The sequence below is a fragment of the Lepidothrix coronata genome, unplaced genomic scaffold (assembly GCF_001604755.1).
Source record: "Lepidothrix coronata isolate B3197 unplaced genomic scaffold, Lepidothrix_coronata-1.0 Scaffold15, whole genome shotgun sequence".
In the NCBI taxonomy this organism is placed as follows: domain Eukaryota; kingdom Metazoa; phylum Chordata; class Aves; order Passeriformes; family Pipridae; genus Lepidothrix; species Lepidothrix coronata.
This window is the reverse complement of record NW_016690195.1, coordinates 7,085,896-7,108,629: the sequence shown is the minus strand read 5'-3', so window position 1 is coordinate 7,108,629 and position 22,734 is coordinate 7,085,896. Positions and strand designations below refer to the sequence as shown.

Genomic DNA, 22,734 nt, shown 5'->3' with positions numbered 1-22,734 from the left:
TGTTTCATGCAGTGAGAACTGAGAGTTTAACAATGCTGTTAGTGCTATTGACTTGTTCTATAATTTATATCAACTACATCTTTTACTTCTTTAGGCTCTAGATTTTTTAAGTATATGCAAACATCATGAGAGATATTTCTTGTGAGTGCTTTTAAAGGATACTTTTACTGTCTAAAGATATGCCAAGAGGCATATGCCCAAATGCTAAGAGGTCTTTGTATAGTGCCCTGAATAATACGCCTTAAATTTTGGTCAGCCCTGAAGTGGTCAGGCAGTTGAACTATTGATCAGCATAGGCCCCTCCAACTATTCTATTCTAGTCTACCCTACCCTACCCTACCCTACCTTATTCTATTCTTTCCATGTTCATTTTAATATGGAAGTACACATACATCATAATTATATACCCCTGAGAATAATGAGTATCTTACTTCTGGTTTCAGTGGTAATAAAGAACAAGGAATACAAGGATTTCTAAAGAAATCTCAAGATAGAAACAAAGAAACAACAAAAACAAATGTGAAAGCTGGTGATGTTGATACAGCAGAGCTTTCTATTCTCTCATATAATTGAGAAGAATCTTTGATACACCAGTTTAAAACATAACCAAGCCTGATACTCACTTTTATTTATGTTATGACACTTCTAGGTGTTTTAGAAGACCATAAAGTGAGTTTAAATAATTTCTAAAAAGTGAGTGTAATTTTTTTTTAAGAAACTTGATAACTTTACTGAGTGGATTGAAAATTAAATGCATCCAGTCAAGTCACTGGAGTTCTGTTCTTGACTGTAGTGCCCCAGAAATAAATAACAACTCCTATCACATAAGGCCAACTAAGTATAAACACTATATAGTAGCCATCCTTTTTTTACTTTTTCTAGGAAGAGCCATAATGTTGGGTTAAAATCTTTTTATGCAGCAGTCATGTTCAGCAGAGGCAATTGAACAATGGTTTAATTTCTTATATTGAAAAATGATGATTTAAAGTGCTTTTTTTTTTCCTAATGAACTGAATATTTGCAAAGAATATTTATACCAGCAGCAGGTATGTAACTAAATACACCACGAAAGTCACAAAGTGGAAATGATTGAAATTATTTTTGAGACTTAATTGATTTTAGTATAAAATTATGAAGTCTTAAATTCTAAGACAATATCTCTTGTAAAAGAGTTTCTAAAATAAAGAAACAAATGAGTACCCGTAGCAAGCAATGTAAAAAGACTTCTAATAGAGTTCATAATTCATAAATTAAATTTAAAAAATAAAGAGTCTGAAAAAGAGATACAGTGGTTGGAGGAAAAAAATTGCTTGTTGAACTCAAGCTCAAATAGTTCCAGAAAGTCCTAGTGGATGACTCTGGTCATTGTCTAGTTGTTCAAAAGTGACTCAATGTTTTCCTTAGGATCTTAAATCCCAGTTATTTTCAAAAGAACTTTGGATTCCAACAAATTTCACAACTCCAAACTTCTCTTTCTAAAGAGCAGAAATGTCACTAAGCATTTGCAAATTTTTAACCTCAGTTTCTGGATTGAATATTATTAATTTTACCGATATCTCCATTCTCTCTTTCTTTACGTTTTCAGCTTTATTTTTTATTACTTTCTTATAAAGCCTTTATAATTTTTCTGTCCTTTCCCCTTTACTCTTTAAGAACACTTGTTTATCCCAACATATATTATGCTTTTTGATATCTGGCTTTATGTATGATCTTAGTAATAGGCAGGAAAAAATGAATTAGAGAGAAAAAAATTGTTCCTGCTTGTGTCTTACAGGAGAATTTATGATGGTAGCAGGCAAGAAGACTTTAAGATTTGTTACAAGAAATTGAAACAGATGCTAATGAAACTTTTGAAAACAAAAGGATATTAAGAGATTGTAATTAATTATCTTGGGTTTTTTTCTTTTTTTGAAAGATTCCCTGTATGACAGATCACTACTTTGGGATTATTCAGTATAAGACTTCTAAAGATTTGTTAGAATATTGATACGTGTATCCTATTTTTTTGAGGATTACTTAGAAGCAGAAAGAAAAAAGGAGGAGTAGGGAAGGAGAGGTTTTCTGAAGAGCTATTAAATATTTTTAAGTCAAGTGGGTAATGACTGTGCATACATCCTCAGGTGGGTTTTGTTTAGGTTTTGGTAGGGGGGTTTTGTGGTTTTTTTGTTTGATTGTTTTAGGTTTTTTTGTTTGTTTTTGGTTTTGGCTTTGTTTTTTTTTGCGGGCTTCTTTTGTCAGTAAACACAGAACTACAGAGATGGGAGTCTGAAGAAAGTAAATGTATTTTGCAGTAGGATTATTATGTTCTATATTTCTAAGTATATTTGTATATAAGAAGATTGTGTATTTATAATAGGGGGTTTTTTTACAAAAATTTTAAAAATTTAAAGAAATAAGTGTAACTAAGATGCAATCTAGCACTCAAACATTTAGTGAACTATATTTGTTTAAAATTTCATAGTACATTTGTAAATACCTATTTAATATGTACAACAGGTCACATATATATGTTCTATTTGGTGGATGAACTCTATGATTTGTTAATTTCAAGATTTTTATTAGATAAAACCTGATAATAATGTCCAATAGTCAAGTCTGGAGTGATTAGAAGGAAGTGAAAAAACAAATCCATCATAGTGATTTCAATAAATGAGTTGGTTAATGTTTTAATTGAATTATTGCCTTTTATACTTGCCTGTCAATTTTATTTTCCGAACTTGTTTCTTCTATTTATTTTTCTAGAAATTCCTGCAGTTCTTTAGTGTTCTTTGTTATGTTATCCATGTTTAATTCTATAATTGCTATTTGGCTTCTGACATTCTGTGTCATCACTTTCCCTCAGTATTTCAGGTTTTCTTCTTTTGACCAAAATTTGTTGGTATATATTAGATTCATTGTAGTTAGAATGTAAAAAAAATTTCTTATTAGTGCAATTGTAAATTAATATTAAAATATACATATAAATATTAAGATATAAATATTAACATACTTGATTCCATTTAAATAATTATTTTTTCCATATTAGAGAACTTTGAGAGATAGATACATCTCTCATATCACATATAATGCAGAATATAGTAGCAAAATTGAAATTTTTATAGTTTTAAACTAGTAATCATTTTAAAACATTAATTCAGTGTAGTAATGCAGTAGTTGCAGTAATTTGAAATATAAATATTCTATACAATCTGCTTTGATCAGGGTGCTATAGAGTTGAAAGGGGCAGAAGGGTGTGTGAAGGTGTGTGGAGGGGTTGGATAATAAAAGAGAAACTAAGATCAGCTCATGTAAAAAGTGAAAAATGGAATAGTATGAAAAGTGGATGGTTCACCACTTTGTAGTCTGTTAATCTTCTCAATGGCTCTTCATTAAACTATGCAGTTCATTATGTACTACAAAAATTGATGAAAATTTATGTCCTCTAATGTCCTTTCAAAGTGCAGAAAGGTTCTGGAAGACAGTGCTACATTAATGAGTGTGTTGGGTTATAGTGATCACTAGGTTTAGAGATTTTTAATGTAAATTTCTGAAGCCTTAAGTGCCGTCACATAAAAACTAAATAGGTTGCTATCTCTTCTCTCCCATTCCCACCCTATTTGTGCAATCCCTTGAGGTGGTGATCCCTAAGGTATCTGGATCTCTAGCACTTTGTACTGTTAGAGTTTGAAAATTCTGGATGATCAGTTGCATCACATGCATAACGAACATGACATGCACACACAAAAAAAATAGAACTGACCTCTATGTGAGTAGTAAGTTCAACACATTCAGACTGTGAATGTGCTGTGCATGTAGATCAACTTCTAGTGGAAATACAATGAATTAGACGTATGCCAAAGATGAACTGGAAGTATCATGCATAATTTATTTGGCATATCTGCACATGAGCAGCAAATGTTGGAAGTCCAGAGTATATCACGCACTTGTTCCCATCATTAGAAAAAGCAGTTGCTGCAAGTAAAATCTGCCATCATGACATATTTAAGTTTTTAAATAATTAGTGAATTACTGGTTCTGCACAAGTTAAAATCAGTTCTACACAGTATTCCAAACAAATGTTTTGTGTCACTTCAGAAAGCAGTAAATGAGTTAACTACGCTTTATTTCTCAGATAAGTTAAGGTGAAGGTCATGTAATTCTGAATCCACAACTGCTTTTATTGTCAGCTTGTATCGCTAGCATCTGGATCCAATGCAAAGTAAACAAAAGGTATTGATTTCTGTTTTGCAAATAATAGCAGTGTGGTGGGAATAATTTTGAGAGGTCAAATTTATAGGAAAGATTAACTTTTCTCTCTCAGCCTTGTGAGAAAAAAGAAAAAAAGTAGGTTAAGACTACTTTTGTTTTTTTTGTTTCAGATATGGTTGAAGAGAATCCTTTGCAGTTGATTTTAAAAAATGTCAAAGATGAGAAACAGAGCAATACAAAGATTATGAGGGGGCAAAAAGATGTATATGCAAAAAAAGTTTAGGCACAGTCAAATAAATCATCTACTGCCTTTTCTTCACATGGTATTGTATTTTTGCAGATGTCAATTAAATAGGGCTTGAAATAGTGGCTTGAAATAGTGGCTTTGATATTATGATATTGTTCTCTGTCTCCACTAGCTGAGTGGTAGAGAATATAACGTGAGAACAGTTCTGGAGAAGGGAAAGGCTGTTTCAGTTCTTGAACTACATTGAGCTACACCAAAGGAAATAAATATATAAGGTCAGATGAGGCCCAAGTTTCCCTGGTTAATACTCTGTTGAGTTACTTATAGTAATGCAACCCAAGTGCTGATTTTGCATAGAACAATGCTGTTGTAACCCTCAGCATTTTAAATATAGTTTTTACTTGATTTGAAAATTTACAGAATGTAGACATGACAAGACGGAAAATTCCTTTACAAAATAAAAGCAAGAATTTGTAAGTTGACAGTGTTTTAAATGAATATCCTTCACATGGGTCTATACCCCGATGCTTCTGTATTGTAGAAGAAAATTTTCCTTCCTGAAATTTATGTCTAATGTAGCCCTCATGATACAATGAAACCGGAACTGTGTCAACTGAACAATCTTTTCTTTACTCAAAATTATTTTTTTTTCTAGTGTATGAGAGTTTACTGCACTCAAGGTTGTTAGTCAAATTATACACCTGTCTTTTTTTTTATGATATATATGCTTGGAACTTATTTACCTGAGGTCCTTTTTTAGTGCAACATCTATCCTGAAGAGGATATGAAAATATGGTACTTGTCTGGATTAGTCGTCTCTCACAAGTGTTTGTATGTAGTATTTATGTTTATGAATATGCATAAATATACATGATTACACAGCCCTTTTATGAAAAAAAATAAGAAAATATTTTATTTCTTATATGTGTCTAAAACTTTGCCTGTAAGTGTTTGAATCTCCCTTATCTTACATGACAGTCCATTTTGGTCAGAAACCTCAACAAAATAATTCTGAATACATTTCACTTTACATATAAATTAGCTACTTGAAAAATGTACATGACTCTGGTTTGACTATTGACTGAATATTAACACACACATCTGTCATGCAAAACTTCTTACCTGGACTTTTTTTGTTGCCGGGTTGTTCATATCCTTCCCCCCTCAATAAAGCATTCAGTTCCATTTTTCTTATTTACAGAAAACATTAGGCCTTCTTTACAGACAGAGAGTGAGTTGGGGCTGTACAGTATGAAGAAGTGAAGGTTTCGGAGAGACCTTGGAGAACCTTCCAGTACCTGAGAGGGAATTTTTATAAGGTCATGCAGTGACAGGACAAGGGGGAATGGCTTTAAGTTGAAGGAGGGTATTTTGAGATTGGATATGAGGAAGAAGTTCTTTACTGTGAGCATGTTGAGGTACTTGAACAGATTTCCCAGAGAAGCTGTGTATGCCCCATTGCTGGAGGTGTTTAAGGCCAGGCTGGATAAGGCTTTCAGCAAACTGTTTTAGTGGAAGGTGTCCCTGCTCATGGCAGGAAGGGTTGCGATGAGCTGGTCTTTAAGGTCCCTTCCAACCCAAACCGTCATATGATTCTATCATTCTAATTTTCTATTTGTATTAAAGTGACTTAAACCGGGAAAAAAACCCAACATGAACAGTGTTGAGCAGAAGTCCCAAGGTGGATGGCTAAATTATTTTTAGGTTTTCAGGGGGTTTTGACATAATCTCTGATTTGGTGTTACACAGTTCTGATGCTACTGTTTATGTTTAATCAGGTCACATAGTCAAAAATACATTCAGGATTGTCAGAGATGTATTTGGATAGGAGATGTGTACCAGTGTTCTTTCTCCTCCAAAAATAAACAATAAAAAGAAACAAACTTGCTTTCTTTATCTATAAATTTAAAGCAAATAACCCAACCAACCTAAAAGCCATATGTATTTGAAGTAGTCTTAAAAAAAATTTTAAACCTCTCCTTGCATTATACACTGGATAGATGGTTATGTCAGATAGGTTTTTATAAATTTATATTATTTTTAAAATATATTTTTCTGGTCTTTACAGTCACATAGTTAATGACATGAAAGTGATACTGAAGATTTATTCTACTGCAAATAGAATTTAGCTCAGTTTGATCTCTGAGCATTTTTATTTTCTTGATCTAAATTTTCAGTTTTATATTTTGGTTGATTCTGAAAGGAACTGAAGGACAGGACATAAAGGAAGCTTTAGGTGCACAATTAGTTTCAGTTATGAAATATTATTCCCCAAAGTATTGGAGAATGCTATCCCTATCTTCCTTTTACATTAGTATGCCTCCACAGGAGTATCCTACTTTTTGGTGTAATCTATTTTCTTCTGTTCAGAAGAAAAAGTAGGTATCTTAAGGCCAGATGAATTGAATTCTTAAAGTGTCTGTTTCCCTTTATGGACTACTTAGAATGTACAACTGCTCTGTTTTCTGTCACGAGCCCCTCCTCTGAGACTTCTGAGAAGTGAAATCCACATTCAGTATTTACTGCCATGTGTATGACGTGCAAAATAATGCTTATTTTGCCAAGTATAGAATATTTATTGGGTAGAGAATTTTTTTTTTGCAATGGTGGGGTTGTTTTTATGTATGTACATGCATATGAAGCTTAACACCGAGTTTAATGATGGCATGTTTGGACCAAATAAATTTCTATAACTACGCCTTCAGTGTATTCAGAAACTACTGGTCAATAAATCAACATACCGTTGATTTAACATCCAGTTAAAAGTAAAATTCTTCTCTTGTGGTGTAAAGATTCTTCAGAGAACTGGAATTGCTTGCTTTCCTAGTGGTATTTAATAGCCTTGGCAAAGTGATGCAAATTATTATTAAAATCTCTGATGTGTTTAATTGTCTTCACCAAGACACTCCTGTAACTATTTTGAGTTCCACCTTATATCTTATGAACTATTCTTGTGTGCATAAACTGTGGATATGCCATTCAGGTGTTTGAGAATGAGTAGAAACAAACAAAAAAATACAAAGTAGTCTTCCTTTTTCCATTTATTCTTATGATGATTTCTGAAAATAGAGGAGAGAGTATTTAAACCTGTCCCAGCACCTGAGGTCGTTCATTCAAGCCCACTCCCATTTTACTTAGGTACTGGAAGAATAATTCAGTCTATCTTCTGATTCATGAGGAGTTATTTTATATTGATCCTCAAAGCCAAAAGAAGGTTACAGTTATACTCCAACATTCCTATTTACATAGAAATAGCATTTTAGAAAGCTAAGACAATGGCTAGAGAGCACTGGTGTTATTCCAGTATGGCTCTGCTGTGGGAAGGTAGGGCCCATGACTTCCACTGGACTTGGAGGGGAAGGACGACTTCTGCTACTAAGGATTAAAAATAATCTAGTATTTTGTGCAACAGACAAGTTCTGCTTCTGCAAATAATGTATTTCCCAGAAACATTATCAATGTTTATAAGTTACATTGTAATAATACACAAGGAAATTTACATTTTGCCTCTTGAGATAGTAACATCTCTGTATTTATAAGAAAATACGGTCTCTTCCATCAGAAGTGTAAAAATATTTATCAGCACATCCTGTATCTATCCTATAAATTGTCTTCCTTAGTAGTATGCTGTTTCTCCCAAATCCTGTTCTGCTCTTGTGTATGGTAATGATTAATTTACTTATGCAAAGATATCAATAATATTTTTCTGCTTTGGTATTTATGCCTCACATCAGGGTTCTTTGAATATCCATCAATTTTCTGTAAGAAGTTAATGGGTATGAAAAATTCTTTGATGATGTACAGTCTATCTTCTTATGTTAACTTCTGCTAGACCTAGTTCCTTTAATCTATGCTGTCTTCATCTGCAGTACTTGCTTGTAGTTAATAGAAAACATCTTCTTCCGTATAGTTTTAAAATATATATATTCTATAAAGCCAGTCAAGTACATTCTACCTAAATTAACATATACTTAAAAATTTAAAATACTTTAGGAGGTCCATTTTAGTGTATGGTTCATTGCTCATAGGCCAAGTGCATTAGAGATAAGAGGCCCTTAGTTTAATGACTGAAAATGAAAGTTTCTTGTGGTACTTTTGCTTTATTCTTGCTTACATTGCTGATATATGATAAGTTTTGGGTTTATTCTCTTTTTATTGGTTGTTTTCTTTAAAAGGTATATTGAGGCCACAAGGTTTGCCTGGATTAACTATCTTTATCATAAAGCCAGACAAAAATAACAACTTTTACAGAAACAGATGAGCTGTGGGCTTGGGGGAGAGGAGGGAGCCAGCTACCTTCCATATCACACTATGAAAATAACAATTCTTAAGGTAGAAAGAAGATCAACTGCAGAATCAACAATAGACTGTATTTTATTTTTTGTATTCAAATATCTTTTTTCTTTCTTTTTTTTTTTTAATGGAGAAAGTAGGGGATAAGTAACTACATTTTCTCAACACAGAAGAAACCGCTGGTTTAGAGCAAACATATTATAATTCTTTTCATTTTCCAGGTTCCATAAATGTGTGGCAATGTTTTACACAATTATATGGTCCATGGAAATAAACACTTTTGGCCATACTTTTTTTTTTCTTATTATAGAGGAAAAAAATAATCTCATTTCTTTCCTTTGTCAAGTATACAAATTGGTCTCAATATTTATTTTTGTAAATTGTTTCCCACCAAAAGTACACAATCTGAACTTGTTAGGTAGCCAGTACTCTAATTTGCGTATACTTCCATGATAAAATTTGTCAAATGAAATGAAATATTTTAGACTGTATTACCTGATACATGTTTTTTTTGTTTGTTTGTTTTTTTAACTAGTGAAAAAGGCCATAGATTTTAAATCTAGAGGATTTAAATTGTTTCCAGGGAAAGACAACAGCAACAAGTTTTCTATCTGTGAGTGTACTCCTTTTTTGTTACTTTTTTCTAGTGCAAGAGTGAAGTTTGTGCTGTGTTGTTTGTGTGTTTTCAAAATTATTTATGTATTTCTAATAGAACTGGTTTCTCCAGTCTGCATGGTGAATTTTTAAATATGGTTCTACTCTAAAGGCAGTCTTTCTATAAATCTGGCATTGTAGAAGGACATGTTATTTTGTCAGTCATTTCAAACTAAATTTACAATATTTATAAGGAAAAAATATTCAGCCTACTAGGTGTCAGCTGTAAACTTAGCTCCTATGAACAGATCTGTTATTTTAATTGAACATTAGCATCAGAAGGCTGTGCAAACCAAAGCCTATCCTCATTTACAAATGCACAACCACGTATTTTTTCAAGAGACACGTCTGAGGTCACTCTTTGAATTATTTTTTAAAAAAGTCATTCAGTTTGACATTTTTAACAGATTAACTAACCAAAATTTTAAAAATTCTGGAGATGTTTAGTACCTTCAATTTTAATTAGAGAAATTAAAAACTGAATCAGGTGACTTTCTAGCACAAATTAAATAGGTGTATCACTAAATCGGGTGGCCCGGGTTCGATTCCCGGTCAGGGAAACTCCCCTTGGCAGATGGAGCTCATCAGCCCTGTAAGGCAATCCATCTAAGAGAAGGTCACTCTAAACAAACCTACATCCTGAGGACCTCACTGCCACTGTCCAAGCTTGCTCGGCCCCAGCAGATGAACCTCAGGATTAAAGGGTGGGCTCAGTTCAGCGCACGCTGTGTCTTACCTAAAAAATCCACTGGCAGGCTCGAAGGGTTAATGACCTTTCCCAAATCTTCGCTCGCGAAGACTGGCCATACATACATCACTAAATACATTAAAAGGATACTTTTGTAAAAGAATGTGCCATTTTTATAGAGTTTCTTTTTGGAATAGAACCACATTTTAAATATTAGAAGTAAATAAAATGGACAATGTTTAGCCTATGTCTGATTATACTACATTTCATTATTCTTCACAGGAACGAAAGAACTTGTTTTTGAAGCACCTTAGGTTGGACATGTTTGCACTAATTTTTTTGTTAAACACTGTCAGTGATGGATTCAGTTTCCAGAATTTAGCAGGACACATTAGCATAGGTTTTAATCTTCGGTGTTAGATTTTAAACTGTCAATGTATTAGATACGATTTCTTTTTTTATAGAAAGATGTCTTCAAGCAGCAAGACCCTTTAACATTTACCAAGTCAGAAAAACAAAGCAAAACACACTTCTACTCAGTTTTGTAATGTAACGTATTGCCATATTCAACTTCTCTGTAAACTGCATCACCTAAATAGTTTTGTAAGGCATTTCTGGTTTATTTAAAAAAATTGTATGGAGATATTTTAAAAAAAATATTCTTTTTATGATTACTGGGTGAATGGAAAGTAGAGTGATTTTACAATATGAAATAACAGTAAGATAATTACAGTAGTGTTTATAAAGTACATCACTGAGGTCTCTGTCTGGTGGCCCATCTGTGTTTTTATAGTTAAAAACGGTAATAATACAATGGATGATAAAAGAGACTGTTTCTCTATACATGTATTTTGCGCTAATCCTTACATTTTCTTCTATATAAACTTTAATAGAAATTCCATATTTATAATGAATTATGAGAAACTTTTGATATCCAAAGTTGATTGTTATGAAATTAGTGATGAAATTTGTCAATATATTTTTGAAGGTCTTTATATAATTTCATAGTTATGATATTCTATGTAAAGCTGAAAACTTCTTTATCTTTTTTAGTAATTATGCAGAATAGATTATTTATATGAGTCAATAATAAGTGAAGGTGAAAATCTTGGTAATTGGTACCTTTAGTCATCATAACCTTGTCATAAATAGATAACTAAGATTTTATATCGTAATTAGCCTTTAGTTAGCTAGTCACTTTGGTAGCTGAGGAATTGAAGAACAGTATTTCATAAGACAGTTATGTATTTGGCTGTTGACTAGACAATTTTTGCAGTGTGGTCTCAACTGAGTCTGTACTTGCATTACAATGACAGATAAGGTCCTTTAAAAAAAACAATGTACATCATTCAACTGTTATTGGTAATAAGATAAGGATAAGTGACCTATTTTACATTATGCCTTATATTAGCAATGTCTTTAGAAATTTTCATCTAGCATTCTCATCTGTATGTCCTTTCATTATTTTACATCTTTTTTTTTCAATGTTATATAACATTCAATACTTAATGCATAGGTGATTTGCACAGAGGAAAGCCAGAATGGTGATATTTGGTATGATGATACACTTTGAAACAAGTATGCATCAACCTAATTTTAGAAGTGTTAACATTACCAAATGAATTCATTGGGGAACTAATTCAACCAGGATTAGTACTCTGGAATTTCTTGCTCCTAGTTTCTTGACCACACCATCAATGAGTGCTTTCCCAAGATGCCTTTAATTTACTACAGGAAACCCTTTCTTTGCTTGTTGTCATATGAGCATCTGGGGTGTAAAACAGATATCTGTGGAATTACATGGAGCTGTAGACTGAAAAATCAAGCATTATGTCTGTAAAAGTAACATCAATACAAAAATCCTAAAATGTGCAGTTATTTTTTACTAAGTACTTAACAGAAATCAGATTGGTTTTAAAATTGTGTAAATGCATTTTAGAATTGGGATCAAATCAGAAATTTGTTTAATGACTTCTACCTATTCATTTTCTTCTGTATTTTTACTGTACTATATGTCTTATTTTTAGAATTTAATTATTTTATTGATTTTCTTTAACATAAGCCTTTATATTTTTATTTATGAATATTAACAAATCCATATCTTATAATTTAAAAATCTATTTTGTAGATTATTTCTAGAATGAAACTTCTTACAGAAGATGTAAAAAGCAATAGGATTTTCAAGCTTCCATTTTCTATAGAAATTGAAGTGTATAATAGTGTATAATAATACCTTGAAATCCAGTAGAATATTCTTTTTTATATTAATATTTCCTCTAGCACCTGTGTATGGGGAAACATAATGTCCAAATATAAAATATTTATTTGAAATATGAAAACATGAATTATAATAAATAGAAATAAATCTGTTTAAATAATAGTTTTACTTTATTTTTTTATAGTATAGAATTTCTTCTGTGTGCATTATTATATGATGCATGGCCAAATGGCACTATTATAATCTCTATAATATTACTATCAGGCATCATGAATAATTTCCTAACTATAGTTTTAATATATATTTAATGTCAGAAATGTCTTCTCTGTATATTCAGATTACTTATGATGATTCTGGATTTCTCATGTCTCATAATGAACCACCCAGATATTTCCAAAGATATTTCAGTTAATTCTAAATGCTTATCCAACAAGATGGCCTTGTGAAATGCAGTTTTTTCAATTGTAGTTGTCATATATATATATATATATATATATATATATTCCAACATTAGCATGAACTTGGGTTTCTGTAGCTAATATACTTTCATCACATGTACAAGTATTGGGGGAGGAAAAGACTGAAACCTGAAACCCTGAACCAGGAGAAAAAGTTGTCCTGTCCCCAAAGTCCCCTGAACATAGAGATGCAGATGAACAGAGATTGTCTTGGTTTGCTACTAGAGCAACCTTGAACAGCTTAGAGGTATTTTGGGACAGAGGAGGGTAAATACTATGGATCCAGCTGACAAGGGTTGAGCTTGATAGGTTTTTTGAGCAGTGTGCTAATGTGAGATGTTTTCTTTTTAAGTCTCTGCAACATTTGCATTTGGCCTTTGGCTTTCTCAGGGTTACTAAACCAATTTTTCCCTTTCTCTGTATGTGTAAGACAAATCTCAAGGAAGGGAAAACACCCAAGTATTCTGAATTATTTTCTTCTTCATTAAAAGCTGAAATTTAATGAACACCCTTTAGAAACATAGTTAGAATATATATTTTTCTATTCATGTGTATTATTTACAATGTAATGTGGTTGCCCTAATTATATGCAAACTTTTTCCTTAAAGAAAAGTAAAAATCTAATACTGCAAATCCATTGATCTAGTTCAGTAATAAAAATGAATAAATGTTAAAATCTTTCTGCCTAATATAAATCTCTTGGCTTCATGTAAATTTGTATTATTATTTTTTTTAATATTCTTCTATAAGGCTATGAGTTTACCAAGTAATAGCAGACTAACCTCCTTTGCTAACTTTTTGGCTTTTTTGAACTCTGCTACTTCTGGGTTCAATGAACTTGAAAAATTAAGTGCAAAAGTTAGTAGAATTATTTTGAACCTAAAATTATTTTTATAAGATATACTTTTGCAAGCTGTAAAAATAACAAGAAAGTATATAATTCAAAGAAAAAAAAGTAAGTGAAGAGGTAGTTGAATATATTGAGGGATATGCTGAGGGTTAGGTTGCTACATACAAATTTTCAGAAAAACACACAGAATGGTTCACAGGAAGTTTATCTCTGAAGGTCTGTTTTAGTTTATCATAAGATAAATGTATGCAAATCAAACTGGCATTTTGAGTTTACCTTCAGATCACCATATTTTGGGAATATATATACATTTTCCATACTGATTAAGGACAATTCTCTCAGCAGGAGCTTATACATTCAAGTTTTATTATAATTCAAGGAGAAAAGGTCAGCTCTTAGTGGAGATGACATTTATTAGCGTATATTCAGAATAAAACCTTAGATCCCTAAACCTGATGAACACTCCTTTAAATGTTAATGTTTCTAAGGAAATAGCAATAAGTTTCTATATGGATTCAATAATATTACAAACAAAAAAAATAGCTGATTAATACATCTTATTAAAAAGTGTGGGGTTTTTTGGAAAAAAAAATCTGAAAATACATGCTTTGCTTCTTATAGGGAGGACAAACTTATGTATTGAAAATAGAGTTTATATTGGTGATCGTATTCTGTAGAAAATCTGTTTTAAAAGACCTAAAATGGAAAGAATATACTATTTCATATTTGTCAATTTTAATTGCTTAACTCTGTATTTTGTAAAAACTATGTTATTTTATCTCTTTTTTTGTTTATTTTATTTTGTTTTTGTTTTTGTTTTTTTTCAGTAAATGAGGGAGGTATTAAACAGGCGTCCAATTTGTGTCCAGATCCTGGAGAACCAGAAAATGGAAAACGGATAGGCTCAGATTTTAGGTAAAATATAAATCCTACCATTGTATCATTTCTCTAATACTGAACTTGGAAAATGTATCTGCTAAAAATGTATTACTGTTGCTGAGTACTCTTTCAAAACTGACCTTCTCAGTAAAAAGTAATCTGAAGTTCTGTGTAAAATTATGTCATTCAATATAGCCTCTACTTAGTATGCAAAGAAATATAATTCCTACTTGGAAGAGAGCATATATCTCTGATAATCTGGCAAAAATTGGATTGAAGGTAAGTTGAAGTAATTTTCTCTGTAAATACTGTATTAGATTTACAAATATTGAGTATACATGTGGTACTGGAGGTTTTTGTGAAGGACAAAGCAAAACTGAATGCAATACAAGAAGAACAATAAAACCTCAGAGAAGAAATTTCAGATATTATAGAACTATTCATTGGACTATAATAGAGAGTACTGCATTTTCTACAGTATGTTTTTGAGGAATCCAGAGGTTTGATACATGCAGATGTATTTCCCTAGTAGTGGCTTAGCATCTTTAATGCCGACTATATTTTTCATTAATTTTTAAATATTCTCCTCTATTCTCAGCTATCTTTCAAATTCCTTATCTTGTAAGGAAAAAAGGTTTTTAATACTCTTTCAAAACATTCTACTGTCTTTTTCTCAGTGAACGCATATGACTCCTAATTTCAGTATCAGCAGTGGTTGAGTAGAGAGACACATACATAATCACTTTTGAAAATGTTTTGAATTCATTTTAATCTCTTTTCTGAGTTTCTCACTTGCTTCCTTTTCATTTGTTGAACATTTATTTTAAAATTGTTAACATTCATATTATTTTATATTTTATATATAGACACTTTAGACTGTATAAAAAGAATAAATCTGTGTTCTAGTTTAACATCATATGCTAATTTCACATTATCATTATGTTTACAAATCTCTTTGAAACACCTAATTGAGGAAAAATAAAAGGAAAAAAATATTAAAAGGGAGATTGATAATTTTTAAATTAATTGATTTTATTACATTCAGGTTTGTTATTACATATTTTGTATTTTACATATCACATAGCACACTTCTAAGCATTTGAAGATAATAACTGTAATCTGGGAGATGTACAAAGATATAAGAAACTAGGATACTTCATTCTTTTACATAATTTCTTGTACCTTCTTCTGTGTGTTTTTGTTTTTTCTCCTCATAATCAAGCAAAACATTAAATTGAAAATGACATCCTAAGTAAATGTGCTAGCTAGCAGTCAGTCGTTATAATTTCAGTTATTATAGTCTTCCTATTTCTCTAGTTTTGAGAAAAGAAAAAGTTTAATATGCATCAAAGAATGCTTTATAACTAATTTTATAAAAATGTCATTTGTGATGTCAGCTGGCAAAAAAATTGTCAATATTTTCAGATAAATAAAAATAAATTCACTGTGTTTAACTACCATGCTCTCTAGAATCATTACATAGGTCAGTGTTTTATAGTTTAACTTCAAAAATACTCCTTGAGAATGAAACCCTTTGACAGAGAAGATTCCCATCCTTTTCTAGTGTTATCTCTGCATGTGGTCACTGAAAGACCTACTTGCCAAGATTATTCTATGTGAGGGGCAGTACCTTGAAGAAGATATGATGATTATTGTCCCGCTCTGCTCTGCATTGTGGCCTCATCTTGAGTACTGTGTGCAGTTTTGGGCACCTCAATATATAAAAGGCATTAAGCTATCAGAGAGCATCCAAAGGAGGGCCACAAGGATGGGGAAGGGTCTTGAGGGGAAACCATATGAGGAGTGGCTGAGGTCACTTGGTCTGTTCAGCCTGGAGGAGACTGAGAGGAGACCTCATTGCAGTTGCAACTTCTTCATGAGGGGAAGAGGAGGGGCAGGCACTGATCTCTCCTCTGTGGTGACCAGTGACAGGACCAGAGGGAATGGCCTAAGTTTTTTGTCAGGGGAGGTTTAGGTTGGATATTAGAAAAGGTTTTTCACTCAGAGAGTGGTTGTGCACTGGAAGAGGCTCCCAGGGAAATGGTCACAGCACCAAGCCTGCCAGAGTTCAGGAATATGTATTCTGAGTGTAGCTCTTAGAAACAACCCAAAAAAGACTAGTTTCCTTTGAAAAGATTTTTTTCCACTATTTTGTGGTAGCCTCTCTTTATAACACAAAAACATTGTATTTGGAAATAGTGAGAAGAGATATACATATATATGCACAATTTCTAGCCACTTTGTTGACAGGCTTTGAAAAAGGTAACAACTACTGTTTGGGTTGTATTCCTCTTAATATGTTAGGGATAAATAAAGTGGTTTTCTATCTAAGGCTTGTTAAATATCTTATGAATGTGTATGTTGAGATTCGTACTTGTAAAGAACAGCGTTGGTGGATGTTAATAAAATATGCACATTTATTTCATGTTGAACACTTCATGCATTGAAAAAGGATCTTACAGGGAACAAGAGCAGACTAAAAATTTTCAGCAGACTCATTAAAATTCCTTTTTAAGTTAACATGGTTTCAATTCTTGCCACTATCACAGTGGTTGCTCAATAGCTTCATAAGCTTCCAAAGTAAGAATGTTACAAATTCTTTAAAATAAATAAATAATACATTTACATTTGTTTAAAAACATCCAGTACTATAGAAAATCTTTTCCATGCTGTCTTATATCTGACATACGGAAAAATAGCATGCTTTCACCTTTCCCTTCTTGAAGTCCCTCTCTCTGTAATGAAGGAAATAGCTTTACTTTAGCTTGTCTTTCTTTTTCTCCTTTCTGAAAAGAAAGAGAAAATTCCAATTACAATACCTTCATTTTAAAACACAGTATTTTGAAGAAGGGTTTAGTTCTATCTTTATTAAGATCAATCAAAATCTAATTTTGGTACAATTTAATCTATTTTAGAGAAGATCATGCTCTTTTCACTTCTCTTTAGCTTTCTTCAAAGTGAAGGTGTAGGTTTGGAAGCATTTTATTGCAATTTCACTCCTGTTCTGATTATAAACACTACCTACTCTCAGCACATTCGTTTGTTCTTACATGGTTCTTATACAGACTTAGAAAATCTGTAATGCAAGCTCTAAGACAAATATCAGCATTTCATGACATTCTTTGAGACCTGGAACTACCTTTTGGATATTTTTTTCTAATATGAAAATTCAAATGAAAATATCTAATGTGAAAATTCCCCATTGCTACATTTTGAAGTTGTAAAGACTTTGTTTCTGATGCTAGATGCCCATTTGAGCATAACAGATTTTGCAGGTTGAAACAAAGTCAAAAAGGCTGCCATCTTTTCCTGTACAAGAAAAATATTTTACCTCAGAAAGAAAACTTCCCTTCCCCATAAGTTTGTTAAAATTTTAGATGTACTAGTGAGTATTATGCTAGAGTTTCCTGTTTTACCTTACCTGTCATACAGTAAAATACACATATTTTTCACACGTGTCCAATTTTAGAACCAATGTCGTTATGGAAAATATAAGAAAGATATAATAGATAAAGAGAAAAGGTTTTCATGTGATATTGTTGCTTTTTTTAGTTTTTGAGTTTTGAAGGGTTTTTTTCTTTGCTTCTAGTGGAATAAACATATCCAGACCGAATTATACTTGCACAGGTGTTTTATTATGAGGCAAACATGTTCCTCCACTGCCATCCCAAAGTTCTGTCTTCATGAAATGAATGAATGAGCCCATCTCTATCCCTCTACCTCTGTAGTGTGATACAACTGGTATTTAAAGTTGAGATTCTGATCAAACTTGGATCACAACAAAACAGTGAATGCTCTTGAACAGCCACAAAAATGCTAGTGTAGTCTTTAAAATACATATTCTATTGAGAGAAAGAAGAATATGAAGTTTATATTAAAGACAATTTATTTTATCAATGGCTTGACTTACAGTATAAATAATGATAATATCTTCTTTCATTTTATATTATAAATTAATTTGTAGTTATTCTTTAGAAGAATGGCCTTGAAGTGAAATACTGGTTGGCTAGATTGGCTAGAAGTTTCACACTTAATTTTCCTTAAATCTTCTCTGAATCACACACTCGTCTCTGCAGATATGCAAGGTGAGCTTCTAGATTCTGAAACTTCAAGCCAAACATCCTGAAAATTTAACAAAACTCTATTTACAGCATGAGATGTGCTGACATACTGATTGTTTCTTTATGCTAGCATTGAAATGTATCATAATATTAAATTAGTTATTTGATAGAGACAGACTTTGAGAGATAATGTTTAGTTATTTCTGGTTGTACTTTTTTTTTTTAATGACTAAAAATGATGTCTCTCAAATTTGTTCAGTTGCAGGTATGAGCAGAATAGGTTAATACAGCAGAAACATGTGAATCTTGGAGAATGTTTTTCTATACTTGAATTTATATGTGACTTTTCAGTTGATTCCACAGAAAAAATATAGGACTTCAATGTACAAATTCAGATGTATTCCCTGCATATGAGTGCAAAAATCCAAACTGCATCATCTTGTTTTTCTAGTCTGTCTCACCTACTCATCACAAAATTTACACAAGAAATGTAAGTTCAAAGTGCAGAATAATACAATTTATCACTATAGCTGAGTTTGAGGTTTTTATTCCTTGAATAATTGATTCTTGTTGAATAATAATTTAAAGAATATATCAAATAATGGAGGAAAAGAACCTAAAATGAGGTAGTTTGTTACATAATGCCAGCTGTTGAAAGAATACTATTCAGTATAAACTTCATATGAAGTTCAAAATTTTAGGCTTACTCTTTCTCATTATTCAGAGATTCTATAGCTTCCTTTTAGACTCCTTCTTACTGCTTTCAGTTTGTGTTGTTTAAAGAGAGGTTGAGGCAGATGATGGAGACTTTAAAAGAGATACGAGATTAAAGTTTTTACAAATTTGTATAACTTTTTTTTCTAACAAAAATATATCCAAAATTTGGAGGCTTTCATGAAATTCAAACCTAATGGCAATCCTCTTTTGTCCTATTAGAAAGAAAAATTTGCAGATAAAGTTACTGAGAGTCAAGCATTCAATTGTGGAGCTCTGAAATGCTTTAGCACATTATATTATATATGCAAAAGCTTTGAATGAATTCAAAATAAATTGAACAATTTAAGTGAGTCACAGAAAAATGATTAGAAGGGTCCTTCACAGGGCATCTGCTCCAGCCTCCTGCCCCAAGCAGGACTAATCAGATCATCTGTGGCTTTGTTTAGCCAACCCTAAAAACTCCTAAGACTGAAGAGTCCACAGGAGTCTGAATATGCTGTTGCAGCTCTGCCCTGCTTTATTGAAAGAAGTTCCTTCCAAAGTAAAATCTGAATCTTCTAAACTGTCCCTCGTATATTATTTGCCACATTTAGAAAAGTTTGGCTTTGTAATGATTCTTGAAGTGGTTAAGGTTTGCTATTAGATAGTACCTTAGCTTTCCCTTTGTTAGACTAATTAAGCCTAACTACCTCAGCTTTTTACTGTAGGTCACGTGCTCTAAGTCTCTGACTAACCTCCGAACGCTAGAGTTCTTAGCAATCTCTGTCTTGAAGTGGGAGGCCAAATATTGGGTTTAATATTCCAGACACGGCCTCACCAGCTGAGTAATAATTTCACTTGATCTGCTGCCACCACTTGATCTGCTGCCACCACTTCTAATGTAGTTAAGTATATAGTTTATTTTATTCGGGATGAGAACACATTACTGATCAATATTGCAAAACTTTGTACCTCTACTTGTTGAGTTTCATGAGATTTCTGTTGGCCCAGTGCTGAACTTTGTCAGGTGTCTGGATTGAAGCTCTGCTATTCAGTGTGTCAGCTACTTTTCCTACTTTTGTATGATCCATAAATCCATGGATCCATAAATTCTGTCTCACTGTCAAAGCTGAGGATGTAAATATTAAACAGGATAAGACTCCATATTGATTTCCTAATGCTCAGCTTATTACTGGTCACCAGTTGAATATGAAGCCATTGATTCCTACCCTTTGATCACAGCTGCCAGGCCAATTTTGAATATATATTTATTTAGTGCATATTTTGTCATCTCTCATAAGACACTGCTGTAAGAGGTGCTGTCAAAAACCTTGCTGATGTTGAGCGCTGTTACACAGAGCACTAATAGCTCTACCAGTAGTCTGTGTAGCCTGTCATTTTGGCATGGAAGACAAGTAAGTTGATCAAATACAGTTCATCTTTTGGTAAATCTGTGTAAGTGTTCTTAGTTTCCTGTTCATGCTTTCCTAGAGTACGTGTTCTTTCTAAAGATTGATGTAAGATTCCTAGCTTCTCCTTGCCTTTCTTAAAAGTTCATATAATGATAGCCTTTCCATAGTCACTAGGAACTTCTCATCACCATAATTTTTCATAGATGATACCGACCTTGCACAGGCACAGTTAGATTTTTCAGCACTCTTTGGTGAAAGTTCTCTGGCTCCCTGCCTTTGAATACAGCCATCTTCTTTTACCTGTTGCTCCTCAGTATTGATTGTCCCTCTTCTTCACAAATCATGTTGGTACATACAGATGCCTGGGAGCGTATGTGCTGTAGAAATTGATGCTGAAGAGACATTTAGTATTTCTGGCTTTTCCATATTGGATTTCAGCACCACAAAGTTGCCTCATCCATTTATTAATGAACCCACATTGTATATGAACTTTCTTTTGTGACTGATATACCCACAGAAGCTCGTTTCCATACTAATGTGCCTTGCCAGTCTTAGCTCTAGTAAGGGGCTCATCCAAAGAGTCTAATTTAGTCACCCAGGGACTACTAAATTAGTAGCTCTGGTTCAGAAAGTTCATTAATCATAAATGATTGAAACATGGTAATGATCAGAAGGTGAACTATAAATGTTTGCTGTATTCTAAAGATTTTCTCTAAGCATTCACTTTTCATCACTTTTAATGTTAGCATACTGGACTAAGTGAACCCAGTCTGGCCTTTGGCTGAATCCACAGACAACTGGTCTTTTGCTGAATATGTTTTGCTTTTGAAATTTGTAAGAGATTTTCATGCTGTTCTTTAGATTTTTCTTCTTTTTTGGGTTTATGTATGTCTATATAATATACAAAAATTAACAACTTCATATCTATATCGTGCTTCAGTTCTCTTGAGATTTACACACCAGATACAGTCACACGTTTAGGAGGGTTCATCTGGTAAAGAGTTTGGGTCAAATATAAGTCAGAAAATCAAACTGCCCTTATTTTTCCACACTGTTTTTGGTCACTTGTTCCCACACACTGTTTTTGGAATAGTCTGCCAGTTTTCTCTAAAATAATACCTAAAATAATACAGTTCAGAGGCAGACTACTCCAGGCTTCCATGATCTGATTTTCTCATTCTGAAGTTTTTAGTTCTCTAACATACAAGCAGGCTGTGATCAGGACTCTCACATGTCCTCCTGCAATACCTCTGGATATGCAATAGATATCATCAATTTTATCCTATCAGGAACCTCTCTTTGTCCTATAAAACCATCCTCAAAATACTTGGGATTCTGTCAAAGAAAAAGAAAATGAAACAAAACCCCAAAGTTTAATGAAGTTGCTGCCTCATCAAACCCTCATCAAACCCATGGCCAAGTGCTCTAGAGAAAACTAATTTGCATGTCCTTTTTGAATCTTCATGATGTTCACCTCAGGTATCTCATGCACCCTCCTAGGGAGGGAGGTGACACTATCCTCTTGTACTCAAGTTATGAAACTTTTTTAAGAGAAAGATGGATTTTGAACTGAATTCTTTTATGTCACAGATTAAAGTCAGTGGAGAAAAAATATTGTCATCAGAAAGAAGAAGGATCTCTCCTACTAGGCAATTTTGAAAGAATTACTCTTTTTTCCATTTTTAAAAATGTGTATAGATAGATAATGACAACAAAGTATTAAAAAATGGTAATCTAGACTAGGCTTTTAAGTTACTGAGAGACAGATTTTAATATTTCCTTAGCAAGCTCTCTTATTATTGTCTTTTTTAGTTGATCTGCCAGGGAAATTGATCTCTGGCTCTTCTATTTTCTTTCTTAGACTGGTGCTTTATCATCTGCTTATCTAACTACGCTTATTAGGTCTCAAACACATGGCACATATGTCACAGATTTTGTAAATTACCCAATCACACTGTGTTTATGAGTCAAGTATGCTTACATCATATACTATCAAATCATCATCATCATGGCGAGGCTTCGCGAACGAAGATTTGGGAAGGCTCTATCCACATTTGCTACAGGCACGTTGGTGGCTTATGAGGCCAATA

General features: G+C 32.7%; 1 protein-coding gene across 4 annotated transcripts in view; it reads left to right on the top strand.

Annotated features, from left to right (window-relative positions):
- The window catches only part of CSMD3 (CUB and Sushi multiple domains 3), a 618,429-nt gene that overhangs the window by 263,114 nt on the left and 332,581 nt on the right, over positions 1-22,734 (top strand). For 2 of the 4 annotated variants that reach the window (XM_017806517.1, XM_017806515.1), the window contains 2 exons: positions 9,264-9,341; positions 14,424-14,511. In XM_017806517.1, the coding sequence (XP_017662006.1) occupies positions 9,264-9,341; positions 14,424-14,511 (166 nt within the window). The remainder of the gene's footprint in view (positions 1-9,263; positions 9,342-14,423; positions 14,512-22,734) is intronic. The other 2 variants (XM_017806514.1, XM_017806516.1) reach the window with 1 other exon arrangement.